At 51.1% G+C, this 16,964-nt stretch overlaps 3 protein-coding genes across 3 annotated transcripts; all 3 read right to left on the bottom strand.

Moving 5' to 3' along the window:
* Positions 1-3,587: 3,587 nt before the first annotated feature.
* On the bottom strand, positions 3,588-5,964 carry MAA_05930 (WD40-repeat-containing domain protein; the record flags this gene model as incomplete). Its single annotated transcript, XM_007823928.1, has 8 exons — positions 3,588-4,418; positions 4,478-4,592; positions 4,648-4,684; positions 4,755-5,176; positions 5,257-5,403; positions 5,470-5,612; positions 5,720-5,808; positions 5,931-5,964. The coding sequence occupies 8 exons, from the start codon at positions 5,962-5,964 to the stop codon at positions 3,588-3,590; spliced, it is 1,818 nt and encodes a 605-aa protein (XP_007822119.1).
* Positions 5,965-7,013: 1,049 nt separating this feature from the next.
* MAA_10807 (tyrosinase) lies at positions 7,014-7,574 on the bottom strand (the record flags this gene model as incomplete). The annotated part of the gene is made up of 1 exon (XM_011412726.1): positions 7,014-7,574. The coding sequence occupies one exon, from the start codon at positions 7,572-7,574 to the stop codon at positions 7,014-7,016; it is 561 nt and encodes a 186-aa protein (XP_011411028.1).
* A 3,000-nt stretch (positions 7,575-10,574) lies between these two features.
* On the bottom strand, positions 10,575-15,030 carry MAA_05931 (uncharacterized protein; the record flags this gene model as incomplete). The annotated part of the gene is made up of 4 exons (XM_007823929.1): positions 10,575-11,033; positions 11,101-14,565; positions 14,810-14,953; positions 15,016-15,030. 4 exons carry the CDS (start codon positions 15,028-15,030, stop codon positions 10,575-10,577), a joined length of 4,083 nt encoding a protein of 1,360 aa, XP_007822120.1.
* Between the last annotated feature and the right edge of the window lie 1,934 nt (positions 15,031-16,964).

The following is a 16,964-nucleotide window of genomic DNA, read 5'->3' as shown; positions in this document are numbered from 1 at the left end:
CCCCCCCCCCCCCCAACTCCGCCAAGTCACCCGTATACCCATACTTGCCACTAGCGAGAGCAAGAGTCATGCATAGCCCGGCCTGTCAAAGTCCGGCTGTTGCAAGAGAGCCACATTGCGATGTGAGTTGCAGAATATGAAACCTGATACCCGCGCTTTCTAATGGGCCATGAAACAGAGAGGCCGTAGCTTCGTTCTGGAAGAGCCTAGGAGCAGGAGCTGTCCGAATTCGATGATCTCAAACTCGTCGACATGGCGTAAACGTCCCCCGGAAACACAGCAGAATGGGCCATAGCTCTCATCCGAACGTATTCTAGTTTCACAAAGTTGCCTGGCCCGCTCAACATACGCATCAAGTCTACAGCGCCTTTACTGCCACCTTGGACATGCTTATCGTTCTCGATGACCGGATGGATTTCGTGTTACGCCATCGACGGTGCGATGAACTGGAAGTGGACTGCTCTTGTGACGGATGAGTTGGTGGCGTGGAAGCTAGACGCTGCATGACGTCGACCTTGACCTGCTTCCAAAACAAGCCGTCGTGCTTTCGTATAAGTGAACCGCGCGGTTTTGTTCCGCGGTCTGGTATAGTTCACATGGCAACTTATTGTTTGTATTGGCTCTTTCTTTCGATTCGATGACGGTCAACATGGAATGCTAGTATAGCGTCCATAGTCTCCCCTTGCTGTCATGGTCATGTCGCCGCGGACTCCCATCCTCTTTGAGAAGAGACAGACAGGCAGTGGAAAAGATAGACACCCATGATTTGGTCTGCTGACTACCTGGAGCTGACTCCTTCTGTAACACTTTGATATGACCAGCAGCGAATAACTTGGCCTTTCCATCTGCACTAGTTTCATCTAAGGGCTTGAGCATTTGGTCATTGGGTGCCTATTATCAGGATAGCTCAACCCACGGACTTGGAAGTCCTGAACTGCCGCCCCTCACTCTGGTATCAACGTCCCCGCATCATGCCATCCCGCAGTTTCGACTAAGATGGAATACGGGTACATACTACAGACGGATATCATGGGTGGTCATTCACTGAGTAATTCATGGTTGGAAGTCGTACAACGCAGGGGATAGATGTACACGGCGGTACAGCCACAAGCTTACCTCGTGCTTCATATGAGAACGGCGTCATCAGTCTTGTGTCCAAGATGTGGAAGCATATATCTGAAAAAAAAAATGATGACGTAGAGGCTTGCTTCACCATGCTGCGAATGGGCCGTGAACCAAGCTCAAAAAAGATAGCAGCAGCAAGCACAGAATTCTAGCTTTTTTCCTTTTTCCAAAACAGCACGTCTATGCCGAGCCACTGCCGTCGCAACCAGATTCAAAGAGCATCTGAAACGACTCAAACATCGACGCATCCCTGAATGTCAACACACAGACATACAGACAAGCAATGTGAGGCAAAGATGGAGAATATAACAGGGAAAAAAAAAATGGAGGGAGCATGACACATCGTGGATAGACGCTTAGTTGATGGACGAGCGTAAGCGATGTTGCGTCCTTGTCCCCCAGCTGTTCCGTATCGTGCCGACCAAAAAAAAAAGGGTCCATGTCGAGCCCGGCCAGCACGGCGGTGATTGACCACGACGACTAGCCAGGCACGGAGGATATCAAGCGTGGAGAAGCGCCGAAGATAGTTGGCCGGCGCACATGGCAAGCGAAAAAACGGCTTTCAAGCGTCCGTTGATATTCGGGCGGCCCGAACACGCTCGCCCAGCCGCCACGTATCAAATGGCAAATAGTCGACGCAAAACAAGGTCATCAGGATCGATAGGAGCTAGGAGACTGGCAGCAGCATGAAAAACGAAGCCCAAAGCAGCCCAGGCGTGTCCTCCAAGGCGTGTGCGTGTGCGGCATCGCCGCCGACGACTGAGTCGTAGAAACAAACCCGTGCCATTTTATCCCGCCCTGGAGAAAAAACAGAACAGAACAAAACCCTGGCAAAAGGGCTTGGGTCTTGTATGAAGTTTAGAAAGAACCTGGGATTTCAAGACGCGTCGCCTAGCCAAGGTTTTGCATCTTGCTCCCGCATAAGCGCCCTGCGAAATGCCCTCTTGCCCTCTTGCCCTCTAGATGGGGAATTTGACTCTCAATGCGAGAGAATCATGCAAAACATGTTGTCGGAGGTGAACACTGCTGCAGAAACCCCCTCGTTTCAAGGCCATCTATACACATGTATGTACTCTGCCTCGGTACATGTTGGAGAGGGGGGGGATATCAAGACCCTGCCAAGGTGGTTTGCCACAAATTGCTGTATCCTCTTGATTACTTTTTTGATTATCTGTAGATTCCTCTTCCCACCGGGGCGTTACTGTAGACGCCCGCGCCTGAACGACCACACCTCCTGCGTTTATGTAGGCTTGGTCACTATGTAGGTGAGTAAGTAGGTTGTAAGCTGAAACAGGGTCTGGTGAAACGGAGGTGATGCGTCGTTTGGGATTGGCCGTTTTGGGTGGCCGGCTGAGGGTGCTGGATTTGCAGAGCGAGAGGGGTCAAGCTGGTTAGGACCATGCATGCCTGCTTCGGGGATAACCACGAGTGTGGCTCTGTTGATGGATGGGTTCTTGGTTGTTGATCTGTCTTATGCGAGGGCCATGTGTGCTGGGATGACGCTTGCTGAGGGCGGGGACATCGCCGGCCTCTGGCCTTTCTTTTTTGTCATGGTTGCAGTTTGGATGGCTGTGTTTGCGAGGCATTGATGATGGATGGGCGCTTGGACTGGGGGGTTGGGCGGGTAATTGTTTTCGTGGCGAAACTGAGAAAGAGAGAGAAAGAGAGAGAGAGAGAGAGCGCTGGTGGAGTTGATGTTCGCCTTGGTTACATACATGATGCGTGTTGGGAGCTGGAGGCCGCTCACTCTTCTTCGCTATCGGGTATTCAACATGAGCCTTAGTGTGTAATGATGTAGAGATGGTCACGGAGGCATAAGTTGAGTGCCTTTTTTTTTATATTCTAGTAATGAAGATGAGTCTTGGCCGTCAACTACGAAACTCTCCCAGCTCTTCGATTTCGGATCCTGACATGTCTGTATATATCGGTAGTGGAAATCAGGATAACAAAATAGCCCTGCTCCTTCACCTTCTTATCCACACAACTCCGCAACGTCTATACGGTCTGTAGGGTAGTTCAGACGGGTATTGTATAACATGCTGCTTCAACTTGCATTCATATCTCCATTGAACCAAGTGGCGATTATGGCCTGGAATCAACCTCAGAACAAACTTGATCAGTCTGCATCATTATACATGCCATAACAGCTTCGCGAGCTCACATCCCAAACTGTCAACCACCCCTAGAAGCCTCACATCAAATGGTTAAGCAACCAGGTATGGTATTGTCTCGCTCACATAGCATATACAGCACGCTACACCTCCTACCCTATTCTTTCACCGTAATCTTCCTCATGCTCCCTCTGTCCAAGACAATAAAGCAAAATTGTCCTCCCAACTCCACGGCAGCCATGCACCAGTCCTCCACCGAGTCCTCATCATCATCAAAGAAGAAATAAAAAAAAAGATATGGCCAAATCCAAGGGAAACCCCAGCATAGAAGCTACCACGCGTGGCTACATCTCACGACCGCGCCTCCTCAAGCTCCAGTTCTAGTTGTCTAATGCGCTCACTCTGATCCTGCGATCCAGAAGTGTTGACCTTTTTCTTCAAGGACTCGACTTCGTCTACAAGCTGGGTGATCTTGTCGTTCTGAACAGTGATAATCTTGGCCTGGTTCTCAAGCAGCTGCTTGATCTGGTCCAGGGAGGCTTCGACGCCAACAGACGGCGTGGATGAGCGAGGTGCGGCAGCAGTGGAAGCCGTAGTAGGGGTGGGTGTTTTGGCCGGAGATGTTACCTTGGCTGGCTCGGGAGCAGGGGCAGGCTGCGTCTTGATAGGAACGGGTAGAGGCTTGGGATCGTTTCGACCAGCAACTCGCTGGGTTGGTCGTGAGATTTCCTCGAAGCTGGATGTCTCGTCTTGGTCATCCTGGTCGTCCCCTTCCGTGTCCTGGAACTTGTTGGCCAGGTTAGAAATGGAGGTCTTCTGGTCGTTCATGGTGGGCGGGGGACCACGAGTAACAGATGCTGGTTTCTGGACTTCCTGCTTGGGCTCCTCCTTCTTAACAGGCGCTGGAGCAGGAGCAGGAGCAGGTTGAGCGGGGGGCTTGTAATCAGATGGCACCTCCTTAGGAGCGCTGCCATCGTAGATGCTCTCCAAGTCAATCTTGGCCGGGATCCCAGTCTTGCCCCCGAGCCACCCCTGTGCGCCGACAGCGGGCTTGGTGCCAACGGCGGGAGGGAAGATATCAGCCTGGAAGGTTTCGGCGCGGCGGGGAACGGTGAAGGAAATGGGCTCGATGTAGCTGTCGTTGACGGTCTTGTAAGCTCGCATAATTTCATTTTCGTGGACCTGCATTCGTCAGTATGTTGGACGTTTGCCGTCTTGTTCTGGGAGTCAGTAAAGCGTACATTAATGCCACGCCTGGGCAAGAAAGCGATGCCTCGCTGAGGATCGGGAGACTTGTATTCGCTGAGGAATTCGAACTTGTCGTTTTCATATTCGTAGTAGCGAATGTTGCCGTCACTAGAAGCACGTCAACAAAGTGATCTCAAATCTATATAGAGAAACAAGTGCTTACCCTTTGCCAGCAAGGTACAGGCAGTTTGATCCCTCATCTACTCAAGTTAGTACTTTCCACTTCCCACCCGCACAACAAGAAATACACCAGGCCTGTCCAAGACTTACCCCAGAATGGCATGCAAACACCAGAGATAGAATCCAGCATAGTGAACCCTCCAATCGGCTCCGTCCTTCCCGGTTCCCACAGGCCAATTTGTCGCTCGCTCATTCTCGAGAAACCGGTAGTAGCAAAACGGTTGTGCTCTCCCATCCAAACAGCTCTGCTGTTCTTGGCGCCACTATGACCAGCAGCTTCGTGGACCGGCTTCTCCTGGCGAACATCCCATACTCGAATCTTCTTGTCGCGAGAGGTCGTCACGAGCATGGTACCGCTGGCGTTCCACGAGAGACTCTGAACAATGTCGCTGTGCTTGAGGGCAAGAGAGGCCTGGCCAGTACCAACGTCCCAAATCTTGATTGTAAAGTCGCCCGAGGCGGAGGCGAGGATATTCTCGGCGGCGGGGTTGAAGAGCACCTGTCCGACTTTCCTGTCCGACGATAAGGGGTCAGCAGCGTCCGTAATTATCGCCCATGTGCGCCCATGCATAATCCATTTGTCCCGGCATACCTTGAGTGACCAGCGAGCTTGCCCACAGGCGACACATCAGTAATGTCTTCGGCGTCAGTGTACAGAGTAAAGTCTCTGGGGACCTCCCACACAAACACCTTGCCATCCTCGGAGCCGGAAGCGATAATATGATCGTTGAAAGGGTTCCTACAAAGACGTCTCTGTTAGTGCGGCCCGCAATGGGAAGCCCTTCAAGCAGATAGGGTCACAAACCAGTCCGTGTCCAAGACAGTGGCCGTGTGTCCCCGGAACAGAGGAATCTGGTCGGGCAGCTTGCCCCTCTCGTTCAGGGGGATCACGGCAAAGGCACCGCCGCCGGAAGAATCCCAATTGACGGACAAATACTCGGGGTTAACCTGTGAAAGCACCGATGGTTAGCCATAGGGGCTCTGCGCAGGCAGCACAATGCTTGTTCCGGCATTGCGCAGCAAAAGTCAGCCCTTGCGCCGCCGCTTTGTCTTACCTTGACCAGGTTGGTATCCCACGCATTACGACTAATGTGCAGGTTATCGTAGCAAAACTCCTTTCTCGTGGGCTTTCCAAATACATGACCTGTAATGCATCGCTTAGAGTCAGCTATGGCTGTTTTCCAAAACAACATGTCGTCGTGGTCGGCAGGGTCGGGAGCGAAGGGCAAGCAAGGCAGTGAAGTAAGTAGGCGTAGCTTGACATACGGTACTTGGAAGCCCTCACGAATCGGCCGGCCATGATGTCGGATACTGCTGCAGCACAGCTGCAAGGTTAGAGAAGAGGGATGTTCGAGGGGAGGAAGTGAGATGGCGAGAAGGGAGATAAGGATGGGTTTGCTCGCGTGAGGATTGGAAAATTGGAAAAAGGTGTCAATGGGAACATTAAAGGGTTTCGCCAGCTGGTGGAAGTGGCCTTGAGGTCACAAGACGGCGGCGGGCAGGGTGACACCAGCAAGGTACATGTACAAGTACGTGTGCAAGACGGAGGGGCAGTGCAGAGGCGGAACAGCGTCAAGTCTAAGTACTTCCAAGTACCTAAGTACTCGGCGAGTTAGGAATTGCAGGGTAACACACTGACAGGTACCCGCCCAACCGCCTAGACGCAGTTGACTTGGGGAGCATCGGTGCCAAGTTGCCAACATTTCACTTAAAATACAGATCGACCAGACACTACATGTACTCAAGTAGATGGATTGATATCTGCATTTGATCCCAGTCTGCCACCGCCAGTGTCTGTCTAGTAACTCGTTATATACTAGGTATGTACAGCACAGAAATCAGGTATTTGCACAGATGAATACCAAGTACTACTATCAACAGCTCGAGAAATGGACTCCGTCCAACCCAGTTCAACCAGCACGCCTCCTGGCTGCGCCGCCTCGACGTCGTCAGAACAGAGCGAACACGACTGTTGTATCAACTTCCGGTTAGATCATGAGTATGTATTAGATAGCATCACCAAGTTCGGCCCATCGACGACTGTTATGACAACTCATGGCCACGTTCCGCTGACGTCAATCATAATGTGGCTTGATGCCTGGTGATGCCATCTAATACATACTCATAATCTAACCGGAAGTTGATACAACAGTCATGTTTGTTCTCCATTCTCACCTCCTACCAACACCAAAGCGCCAGGGATCTTGTTGACCCCCCGCGTCTGAATGGGCACTTGTGTATTTGCCTTTCTCGAAGCCCTTTATCCCGCCGAGTGTATTCTCCCTGGCGCAAATATAACGCCTTTCCTTGTGCACAATCTCCGTCATTGGTACCTCATCAGCAAGTATCTCAACGAGAGTGTTGGCTCGAAAGACAGCCTGCTCGCCTCTTTTTTTGGTAGTACGCTTGAACTTGTTCTCCATCTTTATTGATGAAGCGACATCGCATACCAAGACGGGAGGCAGGATCTTCAGGCGTTATAGATAATGCGTATGGAAAAGGACGGACTGTACCAGGATCACGTATGTCGAAGGTTATCCACATTTTGTAGTTTCCCTCATCATCCTGCTGTAAGTCGATATCATCATCAACTTCTACTCGGCATGCGCCTAATTCGGCTCGACGTGGGTATGAAACGCTCTGAGGGAGTAAGAATAACTCGCAGCACTCCCCCCGGAATCTGCCAGCCTCATCGCTCCAGCGATGCACACGTCCCAGAGCGCCACCTTTGCGATGCTCCCATTTTTCCGACGATGACCTTGAATTAACATCTTCTTGTTGAAGCATCTGAGCGCCCAGAGCAGAGTAGATATCCTCCATTGAAGGATTCTCCTCTAACTCGCAAGGCATCGTCGTGGCATCGATGAACTTATTGATGCTGGCAACCAGTTCAGGCTGTACATCAAGCATGTCGCTAAGCTCAGGAAGCGCTGGTTTACAGTGGGAGGCAAAAGACGTTTGACCAGATCAGATATCTGGCTATCACGCCCTATACTGTACTATACTGCAGTATATTAGCATATACTTCTTAGTTGGCAGATATACCTTGCCGCAGGCCATGGTACTGCCATCGCGTACTTACTTGGTAAGCTCAAGGAGCGCCGATTTCGTATGCCTACCGTGCACTTACTTGGTAGGTTCAAGGAGCGCCGATTCTGTATGTCTATGTCCACTTGCTTGGTGAGCCCAAGGAGTGCCGATTTCGTAGTACTGCGTGTTCTTGCTCGCATCCAGCTTGTAGATAATCCTGTGCCGCGTTTTGTTTCTTCGTGTGTCTTGGAGCTTTGAAGTAATTTGGTCTTGTTTTTCTCATGTAGACAGGTGAGAGCAAGTGTTGTCATTTGTCTTTCTCCATTGGAAGACAAGCTTTATTTGAGTCTAGGAACTCGAGATCAGGTTGAACTTTCACACTCTGGAGCCTCGTATCAGTAAACATTATATTGTGAAAAATGGATTGAAAGGCTAGGTTACCTTTTTAATTTCTTTTGGTAAAACAGGCGAACTTTCTGCAATATGTGCTGGCGGCCTGTTGGATGTGATGATAGTGGTCCTCACAATAAATAAGCCTTTTCCAAACGAGCGGCGTTGCTCTTCGGTTGGTAATTATGCCGTGCTCTCGGAGACTCGCTTTCGTTTAATACCTGCTGTCATTTCCATAGTGGTGGATGTGAGTTGGGCCAACGATTGGTAAAGAGTCTGGTCTGGTTAAAAAAAAAAGGAAGAAAAAGGGAGAAACAACAGGCACATGGGCAAATATATAAGTTGGGCGTCGGAGAGGAGTCTACCAGTCAACGAGCATATCAGCAAACGGGTCTACCTGCAAACGAGTATTCCTGCAAACAAGTATACTAGCAAACGGGTTGACTTGCAAACGAGTATTCCTGCAAACAAGTATACTAGCAAACGGGTTGACTTGCAAACGAGTATTCCTGCAAACAAGTATACTAGCAAACGGGTTGACTTGCAAACGAGTACTCTAGTAAACAAAAGGTCCATCCCATGCGCCGGCTGAGGAAGCTGTGAGCCTAAAGCTCATGCCATGTGGCATGCATGCACTGTCGGACCAAACGCTTCACCTCTCAAGAGTAAAATGAGAGTTCAGATACTTGGCGCTGTGAAAAAGAACTCGCAAGTTAATACCATAGGCATCCCGCACACCCCACAAGACGAGTTAGGTCAAATTGATTAAATGATTCGAATACTGCATGGGAAAGGCCACTAATAATGCCAAAAATGCTCATAGAATCACAACAAAATAGCTGTAGCGAACTAGTTTCAGATACGGAATATGTTATTTTAGCATCCTCGTTGCCAACCGAAGTGGGAGCCCCCGTGGCCTAATGGCTAAGGCGTAAGACTTCTAATCTTAAGACTGCGGGTTCGAGTCCCGCCGGGGGTTTTTTTCGCTTTTTTTTTCCGGCTCCACTATATTTTACCTAATTTTCTGATAAATTCCCCTTTTTTTGGCCTTTTAGGTCTATAATTATACTGTATTTTAAGGAAGTAAGCAGGTATTTTTGAAAAATTAATTACATATCCTGGTATTCGCTATTAGAATTTAGTTTTAATCTAGAAAAACACTCTATTATAACTGTAGTATAACTTCCTAATTAGTGCCTGCCTTAATAGGTGTATATATATATTTAGTTTCCGGTTAAAAGTATATATATAAGGTAAATTGCCAAATATATAATTACCTAGGTACTTTTAAATCCCTTTACCAACTTAACTTATACTATTAAATTATTAAAAAGAATTAAAAAAAGCTAAATAATAATAAGGGTCTACTAGTAATATATTATAAGAGCCGTATTAGGCTTTAAAATAATAACAACAGTAAAAAAAAGCACCAAGTACACGCATCGCGATGCGTTAAACGCACTAGCTCAGGTGAAGCCTTAGTGAAGGTCAAGAAGAACACTAAGAAGCTAGTTAAAAAGAAATAATATTAAAGAATACGTGTTTAGTCCCCCCTATATTATGACAAGCCTTACGTTATCCGACAGAAGGTCGGGCAGGTAAGACACCCCCAGCTCTACTCCAATCCCTCGTAACAAAAGCTAATTACTAACCCCAACCCTACACCACTATCAGGAGTATAAAGTGTGAGCACCCAAACAGCATGTCTTCTAGGCCCTCATAAATCGCGCCGTCTGGAATTTGCGGCACAAAATGTCTGATTATAGGCCAAGTCGCGCCAAAACTGTCCATGATACTGCACCGAATTGGATGGCCCGTACTAGCGACACCACCAGTCATGACACTTGTAAAGCAACACTTGCGACCGACAAGTCCACCAGACATTCCTCATGAGAAGTTCAACTGCCTCCGTCCATGTACCTTGCAATTTTCTAAAGACGCATCACGGCTTCATCATTTGTTGGAAAGTCCGATCCTTCGTGCGCGAGAACATACCGACCACAGTGGGTGCATCTTGGTGACGTTGTTACCCGTCCAACATTCACTGATTGGCGTCAAGGCAGTGTCTCCATTACGACTTATATTGGTGAATACAAAGTTCATACATACAATCCTATCATACCGCCAAATAAAACAAGTCGACTAATGAGATACCGGCGACGCCGCAAACATTCTCAAGGCTGCTAAATGCCTCGCATGGTCTGTCCCTACTGTGCTTCAATCACTCTCTACAAAACAACCAAAATAGCAAAAAGCTTTCCAAATGCAAAAAGAGGCCAATAGCCCTGAACGAACACTCAACGCACAAAGCACCTAAACTGTATATAACTCCAGGTTCCCGAACCTGTCGTGAGCCCGTCGTGAGACTTGGTGTGAGCCTGTGTCTTCGTTGCCTCATGCCATGCGTGTCCGTGAAACAAATTCCGTAAAGGAAAGAAGAAGGTATAAAGCAATAGGTGGTAAGTAAACAGGAAGCCGAGGGTTTTGGGTCTATGAGACCGTGCTCTTTGACCGCGAGTGTACACGTCGGCCCTCTACCTTGCGCCGAAGCTGCTCCTCCCGCCTAAGAACAATCTCACACCACTTCGCTCGTGATCGAACACCGTTAATCTCGTCCATAGAGCTATCTCGTCCAAGGATTTCTGACAAGACTCGCATCCACCCTTCCTTGTCCTCAGCAGTGTCGGCGTAAAAGTCGATTACTTCGCCATTATTGAACCGGATGCGGAAGCCTTCCTCAACAAACATGTAGCCTTCTTCGTCTTCTGCGAATGCAGATCGTCGGCGCCTGCCGCCCTTTCCAGTCGTCTCCTTCTCCGTCAATGCCCTTCGGTCATCAATCAGTCTCTTGGCATTCGAGAGATTAATGGTGGCTCGTGGTTGTCGAGTTGCCTCATGATAAGCAGTCAACTTGGTACCAACCAGCTTAAAATATCGTCGACGCCAGTACTAAAAATAACGCTGTCAGCCTCCGTTCTTTTTGATTGACTCCGGAATGATTGCATTTTAAACTTACGGGACAATCGCCTCCTTGTTGACTCATATGGCCTTCCCAGTTGCGAGAAAGCCGTTCCTCAGCAGCCTTGAGTTCCCGAACACACGAGTTCATGCTCTTGGGCATGTCATCATCCGTTGAATTCTTGGGACGAGGTACGAAGAGCAACTGAAGTTCAAGCTTTCCAATTTTATACGGGGCGCGTCGAACAACCGCCGCCGCCGCGGTTCCACGCTTGCTCTTGACACTGCAAGCAAAGCTCTCTTCCTCGGTGGCCCATTCGTTGAAACAGGCAATCTCAGCCATGTATGGTCGGCCAAAGCATCGGTGCTCGTGTTCCTTCAAGCAAACGTATGATCGAGCAAAGCTACCATCCTCAGCGGTGAGAGGAGATAGGAGCTCATATCCTGATGGAGCGCAGTTCCGCTGGCGGGCGAGCGCCTCTCTTTGCTGGCGCTCTTCTTCCTTTTGTCGGAGTTCCATCTCTCTGCGCTTCTTCGGAGATGCAAACACACGGCTGAAAGTGGAAGTCTTGGTCTTGACAGGCTTGCTTGCTGTCTGTGCATCCAGGTACGCGGGCTTCTCTAGCTTGACATTGAGCGTCAACTGGAACTCCAAGTCGTTTGGCACCACCAACTCAAACTCTTGTCCAATGGGGGCATTTCTGGCTAGTTCAAGCCAGGCTGTGGTGACACAGTGGACGCCGTTGTCCAAAGTGAGGCTGAACCAAGTTCTCTCATTCTTTGGCAAGGGAAGATCCAGGTCCTTGACTCCCATGACCTTGACAAAAAGTCGGCCCCTCTCACCGCTGTCAATGGTAGCGACTTCGGACTGAAGGTCTTCCTCAAGCCCATGGTTGATAGTCGTGGCATTGCTATCCCTGCCAGGCAACGGCGGGATGGCGTCGCTGGCGCCGGTGATACGCTTGCGCATGCTGCGTGGGCGAGCCTCTCCGTTCCACGGCTCTACCACCCAAGTTTCTGGGCGGCCTTGCTTGACGGGAGAGCTTTGAGCAGATCTCGCCCTGCTGTGGTCGTCGCCGTCCTTGTCGCTGGCCGTAATGACCTTTGTATTTTGTCGCATGAGATAGCCTCGTTTTTGTGCCTCAATGACACGTTCAAAATCTTGATCGAGGCTCAGGCCCATGTCAAGATCCAGAGTAAGGCTGCGATTTTTGAAGCTTGGGTGACGGGCGATGAACTCGTCCTGCTCCAGCAGCCCCTCGGCACCCATATCCCGTGACATGCGGTTGCGGTGTTTCTCAGGGATGGGTGGCACGTTGGGCACCTCACGACTCACCTGTCTGCGAGCTTCGCGCATGGCAGCAAGGTCTGAGGGGGTATTGGAGATTCGAGTCTTGAGCTTGGCACCAGAGGCTTTGATAGTGGCGATTCTCTCGGGAATGGCAGGAGGGGACTCGGTCCTTTCTTCCTCAACAGGATGGTGAATGACTGAGCTAGGACTGCCGGGCTCGTCTGCAAATTCATCATCAGGCTCACCCCAGCCACTGCCATCGTACTCCGGTTTCGACATGCGTCGAGTAGGCGTTGCGGGTCGTTTGGGAGGCTCAAGAATCTGTTGCTCACTGCTTCTTGTCTCATTCTCATGTATAGGTTGGTGCTTGACCGGCTCTTCAACCGCCTTGGGGGACGTGAACGGGTCATCTACCCCATCGAAGCCCAGTCCGGTTGTGAAAGGTTCTAATTTCAGATGTTGGTGGGGTGAATGGTCTTGCCTCTCAGCGGTTGCTGCAACCTCCTCAATTTGCTGCGTAATCTGGGGCTGCTCAACGTATTCTTCCTCAGGCTGCGCTCCTTCTGCCACATCCTCATCGAGGGCCAGAGTTTCTTCCTCGTAGTAATCTAGGACATCCTCGTCCTCACCGTCAGAATTTCTAGTGATGATGACACTAGCTTCCTGCTCATAGTCGGACTCTACCAAGGAATCCTCCGTTGATGGGATAGGAACGTCCGGATCCAGATCCACAACGGACTCTTCTGCGTGCGGCAACAGACTCCTCTGGGGGCTGGCTGCGGGAGACGAGAAGTGGTGTCCAGAGCGCTCATCAACGGCGTTGTTACCGTTTACACGGCGCATAATGGATTCCCTGGAGATTTTGGGTGGTATTTGAAAGTCTATCCCCGAGATATCTCCAATAGTATCATCGACCTCAAAAGCCTCCAGCGCCGTCTCGGACTCGGCCTCGGAGTGTGGAGTTCCGCCTCTCTCACGGCCAGCTCCACGTCGCATTCTGCGCTCCCGCTGCTGCTCAGCGGCGGTCTTGCTGTCGCCATTATCGTCAGACAGCATCATAAGCTTCAGCCGCTCCTCCAGGGTCATCTTTTGACTACCAAAGCTCTGGATATCAGATTTGGATGCGAATGCGGGTGGAGGGACGGGCAGGCTCCGGTGTGAGCCGCCGAGCATTCTCTCAGCTGTCGCAGATAGTCCGGGAGAGGCCCCGTTGGAGCCTGAAGACTGGCTTCTAGAGTGGCCCGTGCCTGGCAGAGGAGGCAGTGGTCGATGGTCTCCGTTGGAGGTGGCAGAGTCAGAACGCTTGTTGTTGGTAGGGGTTGTTCGTCCGGTAGCCGCCATCATGGGGCCAGGCTCCGGTATTGGACTGCCTTCAAACTTGCTGGGGTCCAGAACGCGGTGAATCACAGGGCTGTCACCGCGCCAGTCGTCCGGGCCAACCACAGGAGTCTTGTCAGTGTCTTCAAGGGACTCGTCAAAGCTTTCGTCCTGGACGTCGATATGCGCGGGGTCATAGAGGTCGTCGTCGTCGTCTTCGTCCTCAACCGAGTCGTAGCTGCCCTCTCGTGAATTTGTTCCGATAGATGAGAGGTCAGGTGTGGCCATTTCATACTCATTGATCTGAGGCGGCGCGGCGTCAAAGGTGACACTCTTGTGATGCCGGCTCAGGTAGCGGCCGTCAGGAAGTTCTTTCTCGCTCAAAGACGAATGTCCGGACCAAGTACCGACGTCGGGGTCAAATGTGTTCTTGTTGAATTTGGTTGGTGAAAGAGAGGACTTGGTTGGGGAGGCTTGGTCTTTGCTTGGAGATCTCGCTGACTTTTGGGTAATCTCAGGCAGCTTAGGTGAAATCTTGGACGGGCTCATCATGGACAGACTCGACCTGTTGTCGGGTTCTTGAAGATCTGAGTCTGAGGAGCGAAAGCCACCAGAGCTCGACGAAGACGTAAGGACGCTTCCTTGGACCTTTGCCAGGGGTCTCTCGATGTGCGGGATTCTGGTAGGGTCATATTCTTGCTTCTGCTCCAGCGCCAAGATGTTGCTGTTTCTCACACGAGACGCCCTCTGGAGGCGCTCAATGGAAGAACGGCGGTTTGGCGAGGGCGAACCAGAACAGGCGCCATGAAGCATGTTCTCAGAGTTGCGACTCTGCCAGAAGAGTCTTGGTGAAGTGGAAGACTCCTGCGGTGAGGACTGGAATGGTGAAGAGTCGTTGCCGGGCAGCGCAGACCTCTATATCACAAGTGTTAGAAATAAGAGATGAAGACGTGAGGAAGTTTATGGAGACGGGGGAGACTGTGCGGTGTGAAACCAAATGCACGAAGCCGCGAGAACCGGTGGGGAAACAGAGGACATCATTCAGATGCCAGAGACGACCAGCCACAACAGGGCGCATGAACAATAATGATAGTTGCAGTAATGGCAGGTGACCTGGGGGTTGGGGTTTTGGGGGAATGGGCATGGGCATGTAACGAACCTTGGGAGAATACGGCTGCCAGCTTGGCGAATTTCGTCTCTTCTCTGTTGGCGATATCTCGCTCAACGGACGAGGAAGCGGGCTGGCCATCGTCTTCTTTGGCGAAGGTGTTGGCGTGTTCTTGGAGATGCGAAGAGGATGCACCTGAGACCCGAGCGTTAGTGTGATGCGGAGGAGCAGGTGCAAAAGGGTCAAGTTTGCCATACCGGCTCGGTGGCCATGGTGACCACAGCTCGGTTTTTTCTGGTGTTGCAGGGTCAGACAGTTGAGGAATGTGTCGACTCGCAGAACGGCAGCAGAGTGGTGCGATGTGGATGTTAGGAATGCTGTTGAGCGGCTTGGCCAAGTTGGTGTCTGAGGCAATACAAGCTGCCTTGGTGCCTTTCTACTGCGATCAATGAGGCCGGACGAGGCGACGCGAATCGACATGCACGATGCGACTCGTCACGATGCGTCGACAGCTGGCTGGGAAACGGCCAATCTACACAGCTTCTCGCAGTATCATCCAAGAATGAATGACGCTGACGATGAGGAGTCGGACTGACGAACGGAGAGTGGCAGCACTTAAGGAATGCAAGTGATTGATAGTAGACGACATTGTCGAGGCGCATGATTGGCCTGGGTTGGATAAACAGTGCCGGGGAGATTCGAGGGGGGTTGCCCCGGCAACCGATGGTCCCAGCGCCGAGGCCGCCATGAACCCACCAGAGCCGCCATGCAACCCGCCTTGCACCCGCCTTGCACCCGTCATCGTGCCACCCTCTACCTGCCGTCAAGAACGGCCCCAGCACTCGAGGGCAACTGGTGGCAGCGAGCAGCCCCGTGACGCCCTAAAACGAACCAGTAGCACGGCGCCGCAGGGAACACGCACTGGCAAGAAACATGAAGCAGAACGCACCGGGGGTCGACTGGCCCATGTCAGGTCAACTGGTCCTTGTCAGCTCAAGCAATCCGATGGCTCCAGTGCAGTCAACTGGTCTGACCCCGCCGCAGTTGCATCTCGAGCGCAAGACGCCACTGCTGCGGCTCGAGACCTATTTATTCATCGCCCCATGATCCCACGACTCCATGGACTCCATGATGAGCGCCATCCTGGTCCGCTGCCATCGACTTCCTCCCGTCTGGTACGGAGTGCTCCGTAGAAGGATGAACAATACTGGAGTCACAGGAAATACCGTCATCGGAATCTTGATCTCCCCCATCCGTCCGTCCGCCCTTGTCAGCCATGCTCCCAATGGAGGCGCCATGGCAGCGAAGCCCAGATAAGCCAGGGTCCAAAAAGACGACATGCGCAAAACAATGGAATGGAACCGCCCACTGCTGTCTGCGCACTGGTGGGGGGACATGATCAACTGACGGCCTGTACGAACCCATCCGTGATGGATAGCTTGTATGCAGCCTGCCTCCTCCTGCACGCTCTGCGCGTCCTGCACGTCATTGCTGACGGGTGCACATGTGCGATGGGGAGTCCGATGAAGAGATAATAGTATTCCTGTCTGGATTCTGGAGAGCCATTACGGGGCAACCATATCTTTGTTTCACATGATGCATATCGCATGTTGCATGTCGTAGACAACAGCCAACTTTAGAATCAACGTCTCTCTGCCCAATGATGGGCGCTTTGTGCTCAACGTTGGCTTGTTTCAACTTTACCGGGAACTGGGAGCAGTCAATGGCACAATACCTCGTATATGCCGTACAAATCGCCTCCTCCGCCTGTTCTCTCCACCCCGACCATTGATTCAAAGCCTTGTAACCTTGTCAATGTGCAGTGGTGCACAGAGATTGGCGATCGGAGCATGTTAAAAACTCGGTATGTGTTGTTATTAGTGCCCTGTTCCTTGGCCAACGGCCCTTGCAAGGAAACAATGTGTAAACAATTGTTGCCGTTGTCGTGGATGCCTCAGCCACCACGACATGGAAAAGGAAAAAAAAAAGCGCGCAATTAAATAGAACGACCTCGGACTCTGTATCAGAAGCGGCGATAAAGAAAAAAAATAGTCACCTGCGTTTGTCCCCACCAAAAACAGCACTTGAGGTCTTGCACTCTTGACCATTTATTTGTACTTAGATGCATCAGTGCGGCGACTCCCGCGTCTATTAGACCGCTCATTGCTCTTTGGCCAAACCACCCCAGCCGCATCATGCTCTTGCG

This window comes from Metarhizium robertsii (genome assembly GCF_000187425.2).
Source record: "Metarhizium robertsii ARSEF 23 chromosome Unknown MAA_Scf_2, whole genome shotgun sequence".
Taxonomy (NCBI): Eukaryota; Fungi; Ascomycota; class Sordariomycetes; order Hypocreales; family Clavicipitaceae; genus Metarhizium; species Metarhizium robertsii.
Note: the sequence above shows the minus strand (reverse complement) of the source record. Positions and strands in the feature narration are given on the sequence as shown.